The 7,979-nt window shown below is 43.5% G+C and overlaps 1 protein-coding gene across 1 annotated transcript; it reads left to right on the plus strand.

Moving 5' to 3' along the window:
* Positions 1–5,072: 5,072 nt before the first annotated feature.
* On the plus strand, positions 5,073–7,979 carry PCOAH_00021810 (Uncharacterized protein; the record flags this gene model as incomplete). The annotated part of the gene is made up of 1 exon (XM_020058988.1): positions 5,073–7,979. One exon carries the CDS (start codon positions 5,073–5,075, stop codon positions 7,977–7,979), a length of 2,907 nt encoding a protein of 968 aa, XP_019914514.1.

Consider the following 7,979-nt stretch of genomic DNA (forward strand, 5'->3'; position numbering starts at 1 on the left):
TTGTTGGTAGGGATGACTCGTACTCGGCAGATGGGTCTATCTCACACGTGAGGGTGGCTGTCCACCTCTGATGCCCTCTTTTCGATAAACCTTAAACGGAGGGAGCCTTTTTTTCCCAAGCGCTTTACTTGTTAGCAGTTTGGCCATGCGCGATAGAGAAAATGCTGCTTTACCCCAGTTTCGGTTTCTCTGCGCTAGCACGTAGTAGAAAACCGGCCCGGCAATGCGCACCTTCGTGTAGGTTCGCACGTATGAGTAGAAATATAAATATGTTTATATATACATATATCTATATATTTCCTTTCGTCCTTTTTTGTGGCAGCCTGCGCGAACGCGTACATAACGGAAGAAGACCCTAAGCACGTGAATTCACACATGCGCGTGATGGGTTAAAGGGCCATTTTTCGGCATACCCTCGTCCTCGCATAATCCATCATTCATCATCGCATCATGTGAGCGCCTCGGCCATACAATGAAACAACCACAGGGGGTGGCAGTGGGAAAATCCTTTCAGAGAAAAAGTTAGCTTTTAAAATATAATAATATAAGCTACGCAATTTTGCGAATTCCCCCCTCTACCCCTTAGCCAGGGAAATGATGAATTTCCACTCAGCATAAGTTTAGTTAAGAGTTTACCGCGGGAAGTTTTATCAAGCAAAAAGGCCAATCAACTTCCTTTTTTTTTTTTTTTTTTTTTTTTTTCCATCCCATGTACCTTCGTGTTACGATCAAAACTTATAAGTTGTAAATTGGGCCGTTGATTCTGCCCCTTGTAAAAAGTGTCATTTTTTTTTTTTTTTTTTTTTTTTTACCAAGGGGCATAAGAAAAAAAAAAATTCATAACAAATGGAAGAAGAAAGTGGGGTCCTACAAAAAGCAGAAGAGTAGGTTGAGTATACGATATGTTCAACCGGGTCACCACAACTTCGATGGTGAGTCTTCTCCAGGTGCATACATGTTATCCATTTTAAGCTTTCGTTTTTTCAACGTTTCATATGTTTTTCTTTTTTTTACGTTAGTTAATTTTCTCCACGTGTAATTAAAACGGTCGTGGTTTGGTGTTATGTACCTACTGGTTAGTCGAGGAGGACATACAAGTGGGTGCATACAAATGGGAACATAGATACAAATGTGAGTGTTGTTTTTTCATGGGTGTTTTCCATTGAACTCCTTCCATATAACAAAGTGGCAAAAATGGAAACAAAAAAAAAAAGTGACAAAAGGAAGAGGTAAATTTCGTACATACGGACGTGTAAGAATACTTGTTTAATCTGTCAATACACTTTTTTTTTTTTTTTTCTTTTCCTTTTAAATGTGGGACTGTGTATATAAATACACCAAAGTGGGGTAAAGGGCGACTGCCCGACATGCCATTCAGTTTGGTGGATTTATGTTCCGTTGTGCATTGTTGCCATGCAGGAGAAGGGGGCAGTTCCTTTTTGCTTCGTCATACCAAAATTTTCCTCACATGGTCTCTGCTTTTTTTACACCTCCTACGTTTTTATGCTTTCTCCAATGGGGGGCTGAAAGCAACATGGGGCAGCGAAGATCACCTGGGTAGAACCTATACAGGGGCCCATTTTTCTTTTATCTTCACATGTTTTTGCATGTGTGCATTCGACAGACAAAGCCATGTCAGCACGACCATAAAAAAAACAAAAAATGGACGTGCTCACCCCTACCGACGGCTAGCCAATTCTTCACATACGTAGTGGAGAAATGACGGAATAAGGGGGGGAGGGGACACCTGGATTAAATTCTTCCACTGGATGAAACACACCAAGTAAGTAACCACACAATAGTGTAAATAAATCACTCGGACAAAAATAGTAATTTCCCAATGGTGTAGAAATGTTAATATAAAAAATGAAGCAGTCATTTTAGGTCCACCCGTTTGGCACTTACCACACTGCATTGTTTTCGTTCCAGTTAAGACGCATACAGTCCCTTTAAACAGTTCGAAAAAGAAAATGTTGAAAAAGAATTTATCACCAAGGCTTCGACAAAGCCCTTTTTTTTTTTTTTTTTTCCTAATCATTTTTAAACAATATATGACGATACGTCTGTTCGTCCTGTATATACACTACACTGCTCATCTCATCGGAAAAAAAAAAAAAAAAAAAAAGGAACGACATGGGATGAGCTCACACATGTTCTCTTCGTGACATGCCGTGACTTTTTTCGGTTTAGCTCATTTGTTAAAGAAGTGAAATTTACACATCAGAAGAATCTTCATTTTATTCTTCATATGATATGTTGATTTGTTTCCTCTTTTTTTTTTTTTTTTTTTTTTCCCCTTTACATTTTTATTTTTATCTCACGCTATTTCTTCTTCCCCTTCACGTGTGAAGTGTCTGAAATGCATAAATCAGTTTTTCCTTGTTTTATCGAAGTACGTTATCTGTGCGGATTATGTGTACAGATTATACATACATTTTACATGCCCCTTTTACCGCTGCGCCAATGAGCAACGGCGTAGGACCATCCCGTGGGCGGATCTGATCACAGCGACTGCTAACGTGTGAAGGGCGAGGGTGCCTGACATGCTTCATTCGGTTCAATCAACTTCGCACTTTGAAGAATCGCCTACACCACGCATTCGTGCGAACGCACATGTGTGTGCACACGGTCGTGCAGCGTCTACCCCTCCATTATAGAACGTCGCGCCCCTATGTTCTAATATATGTACATGCCCTGTGGTGAGAACCTGCATCCGTCCCTTCCACCGTTCTAAATATGAGATCGTAGTGTTGGTGCTACGTTGCTACGTCTACGCGAGCGCGTCTACCTCCACCCCAATGGTTGCACAGGCAAGAAAAGTGTTCTGTGAATCCGTTTTGTGAAATTATTGCCATTCATATTAAATGAACGTGTGACACGTTCCTCGTGGAACGGAAGCTTCCTTTGGGGTCCAGACACATTCACACAAACTGATGGTACATACAGGCGCGGAAGGTGACCCTTCTGTTAACAGCCCTCGGATATAAAAGAACCGCTTCGATGGCTCTATAGGAATGAGTGAGCTGCACCCACCGTTAAGAAAATCGAAAGGGTGCATAGACAACACCTTCGTGTTTCCATACATTTTTGTATATTAATGTGCCTATTGGGAAGCTAGTACGTAGAGGTAGGATAATATAAGATACGCTCTTCCTCCATCGCGTTACCTATACCTCTGTGCACATTATTTTTTCCTATCTCCTCACCAAATCCACACGAGTCTGCGTTCGTTTGCTCCTTTACGCGATTAATTTTGCCTGGTGCACAGTGTGAAAGAGGAGCAGGTGCAACTGCGAAGTGGGGATAAATATCTACTCAGCAGAGTGTACGGTTCTACGTGGTTAACGAATCTGCTTGAACCCGCTGGCCAACACCCTGACGCATAACGCGGAGAAAAAAGCTTAGCTTAAGTAATGTCCAGCGCACATACAGAGAGGAGAGTGTGTCCCGTAGAAACTCCCGCAGTTTTCATGCACCAACTAGGCGAAGGAACCCATAAAAAGGAAAACCAATTTAACCTGCCCACTGTTTATTAATTTTTTCTGCAATGTGTAGAGCGAAAGCGGAATGCTACCGCACAAACACAGCATGTGATGCGAGAACGCGTCCTTCTGCTGATTGCACAGAAGATTTTTTTTTTTTTCCAAATTTTGGTAATTGTACATGTGCCATTCGTACCTTATGTACCATTTGTATAAACATACGTTCTTTTTTTTTCATATTTTTCCATATTTTTTCATTTTTTTGCTTTTTTTTTTTTTCTTCCTTTTTCTCTCCTTCGCGTAGCGTACATAGTACACTAATTCCGCACATGTACAGGTATGCACAATGCGCTTGTTACATGTACGTACATAAATAAATAGGAATCAATACATATGCATTCATGGGCACATACATTCATGCAAATACATTGGTACAGTTTTCACGTGCCCACTTTTACACGCGGCTTCACTTCATTCCATATGCATCTCCCATTTGAGAGCCTCTTTGAGAGACCTCTTTTTTTTTTTTTTTTTTTTTTTTTTTTTACGTGTATGGGCTTCGCGAGAAACCTTTGCGAGTTCTTGTGAGCATTAGTGAGGAAAGATTCTCCTGCCTAAACTGAGAAGTCGTTCCCTTGGCGTTCAGCTGAAGTAGTGCCGGCCGCCCACATTGGTGTATACCTGCGTATGCACGTATACATGCGTGCACATGGGCAGTAGGCGCAGACATACGTGAAGCTTTTGTGTGTATATACCTAGGAAAAGGGCCACACAAAAACGAAGGCACCCCAAAAGTGGAGCAGAAGGTGGGCACTAACTGTCTTTGGCGCCCACCACCATCCTGTTTTGAATCTGTACCGACGCGCATACGTACACGCGTTCATGTGTGTATGTGTGTGTGTAGATAAGGACGCAGGAGCTTGCGTCCTGGACAAATCCCCCGTGAGCATCGCCGCATCGCACATCCACTCAGGGAAAAGGAAGGAATATTAAAAAAAAAAGCGGAAGCCAGAACTGGCAAATTAGCACGACAGTATCTGCACAACCATATGAGAAACAACGGCAAGTGGGGGAAGCAAAATGGTGTGTAACGTCTAAAAGGCACAGTTGAGCAATTAAACCGGGAAAAAAAATCTTCATTTTTTTTTTTTTTTTTTTTCATTTTTTAAAGTAGTAGTGGTGCCACACTGCGAGTAGACCAAGCGGGTGTGTAGGCAGCAGCTGAGTTTGGGCGTAACTTTTGAATACTGCCGTTCGTACGTTTTGTGTTTTTTTTTTTTTTTTCGTGGAATTAAATTTTCGTTAATGTTGAATCGTTTTCCCCTACGAGTGCACGTTCACGTTGATAGACGTATGTAGAGGAGTTTCATTTTTCTTTTTTTTTAAGTTACATTTAACCTTGGGGTAGCCGCGCATGCATAATTGTGTAGTGTGCCCAGTCAAACGGCACGCATACGTATACGTAGGTACACCTCCTGGTGAGAGAGAACCCGCGCGGGTACAATCCTCTCTCCCTGTCCCCCCCTGAAGGTAGATAAAGTCGCATCCCCCAGAGGGAACCACCAATTCAATCCCCCGTTTGAAGCCGAAATGGTAGATTCGACAAATTTCATCATCGTCGATAACCGAAGTGAGAACAAATCCATCAGCGCATCGTGTGACAACATCTTAGACAAAAATGGGAACTCAATTTTTAAGTCTTATAATCCTCTTTACAAGCTAACCTACAAGCATATCTACAAGTATAAAAGGATAACATGCATTAGCACCGATGTAATTTATAATGAAAACGGGGATGCATACACGCCACTGTATCATTACTATTATGAGGACGTGGGTAGCCCCTGCTCTGGTCAGCGCGGGGGGGTCGACGCTGGGGCGCAGACCGAGGAAGCAAGTGGGGAGGTAAAGGAAGAACCAGCAGAAGAAGTACCGGCCGAATCGGCGACCGAACCGGCAACCGAACCAACAGAGGAACCGCACGAACAACTGAGCGATGCCGATACCGACGTGGACGAAGCCACCTACAACGAACGCGCGCCGAAGCAAAAGTGCCTGAAGTACTCCCTGTACGAGCTGCTGCTGCTGCGGTTTTTGGATGTAAAGGGCGATACCCATGACAACAACCCGGAAGAAGGCAAAATTGAATACTGCTTCATCAAGGAGAATAAAAATAACAAACCGCCTGTGAACAAATTTAACCGAGATAGGTTTGGCCCAAACAACGCCATGCAGATGATGACCCCAGGGTATACCTCCAACTATGGCAACCATGTTAACTTCGCTAGCCACTCCAATTTTGGGGGTCCACTAAACGCTTCTATGAACCCGAATACGGGGGGAATCATCCCAAATTATGTAAAAGTAAGACCATCATTCAGTGAAGAACACTACAAGAATAGTAAGTATCACCAAGGCTATACACCCCACATGGGAAACAACTTTAATATTAGGTCTTTTAAAAATGTAGATAACAGTTCCTACCACCTGCCTGAAAATAATCTGTTCATTGACAACGAGGGGAAAATGCATCTAACTGGACAGGAATATTTCATGACCAACCAGAACCACTTTCACAACAAAATGGGAATGAACAATAAATACGACAAGGACAAAAGGGCGTTTCATTTTTCCAATGGTGGAGACCTAACCGGTGGTAGGGACACCTCGCTCATGCACGATTTTTCCATCCCACAGGAACAGTCCTCCCCATTTGACCACCTCCGTCCACATGACCACCCTGAGAGAAAGAAAAACCAAGCCAGTGAAGCGGACCGATACTGGGATAATCCCTCACAGTACGCCAAGCGAAATAACAATGACATATTCACACTGGGTGATATCAAAAAATATTGGAAGAATAATGAGAAGGCAAAAAATCCTAATTTGATGGACCAAAATAACTACAGCATTTTTAAGGACAATGATGAGGAAAATCTCGCCAAAAGTAATTTCGCCAGATGGTTTAAAAATAGTAATACTAGTAACCAGGAGGAGCATGTAGACATTCTCTCCTACGTGAATGGTCATAATTCTAGCGGTGTGAATATCGGGGATGGCAGGAACGGCCCCAGGGTGAGCAGGAACTACGAAGGAGGCCCCATTGGCAGTATTGGCGGTGCGAACTGGGGAAGTGGCGCAAAGATGGATGACGGCGGATTGGGTGTGCACCCCGTGGGGGCTCCGCAGACCGACCAACCCCAAATAAGCAGCACCGTAGCGGAGCTCCTAATGAAGCAAATTTCGATATTGAAAGAGCGAAGCAACTCGGAATACGCCGACAACAGGACTCACGAGGATGTCCCCTTCGACAACACATGGCACGCCAGTACCAGTAATGTGGGCATGAGTCACCTTAACAGTTTGGCAAGTTTGAACCACGCTGCAAGTGCCAACCACATCGGGGGAGGGCATAAAGAACTCCACCCAAGAGATGGGGGAAAAGGTCTCCTGGACATATTCCGATCGAGCAACTCCAACCGTATAACTAATGAGTCCCCCTCTTTCCATCTTCCCCGTCATGGAAGCCGAGGAAATATCAACAACGTGAACAATTTGGCTAACCTGGCGAACGCGTCCAACATAGCCAACATCGCAAATATGGTTAACCTGGCCAATTTGGCAAATATAACTAGCAATGAACAATATACCAGAAATCAGCAGAAGCACTATGCGGAAAACAACACCTTTCCTTATGGCAACCTTGTGGCAGACACCGTCCATAATGATCATAGCAACAGAAGCAACAACGACATGAATAGTTTGGATGGCATCCTCATCAATAGGAGACCTTCTCACCCCTTTTTACAAAACAGTGGAAGCAACGTTAAAATGAACTCACCAAGTAATACCCTGGGGAAGAAAATTCACAACGGTCAAAATTTTGCTCAATTGAATAATCCCAACCTAGAAGCCTTTAAAAATCAGGGTAGTCTACCTCCACAAGGAAACATAAACATAACCCCCATTATAAACTCGTTACTCCGTCTGGATAATGACCATACACAGGGGGATAACAGCGGCAACGTGGCCTACAATTTGGCAGATAACTCCATTCCAGAAAGTATTAAAAATGCCAAGGTGAACAATGTTCTGGATTCGCTTAAGTCCCTCCTGAAGGCGTCAAAGAATGGCACGACAAGCGGGGCGAACAACGATATGAGCTTTATGAGCGGTATGAGTGGCATGCCTAACATAGGCAGCGTAGGCAGTGTAGGCAGCATGGGAGGACCCCCCCTCAGCGCGAATAGCAAAAACTTCGGCAGCCCCAAAGGTGGACACCACCAAAATAACAAGAATGCCAATTATCATGCCCAGCAAATGTACCCACCTCAGCACATGCACCAGCACTGTGGACCCCCAATGCAAGATTTTTACAAAAAAAAATTCACCAAGAAGGACAGCCTCAAATATAACTTCAAGCACGCGGACGTGGATATCACCACCAATGAGACTATCATGGTACAACGGAAGGATGAAAGGAAAAGGAAACCCTAA

Source organism: Plasmodium coatneyi, chromosome 8 (assembly GCF_001680005.1).
Source record: "Plasmodium coatneyi strain Hackeri chromosome 8, complete sequence".
NCBI lineage: Eukaryota > Apicomplexa > Aconoidasida > Haemosporida > Plasmodiidae > Plasmodium > Plasmodium coatneyi.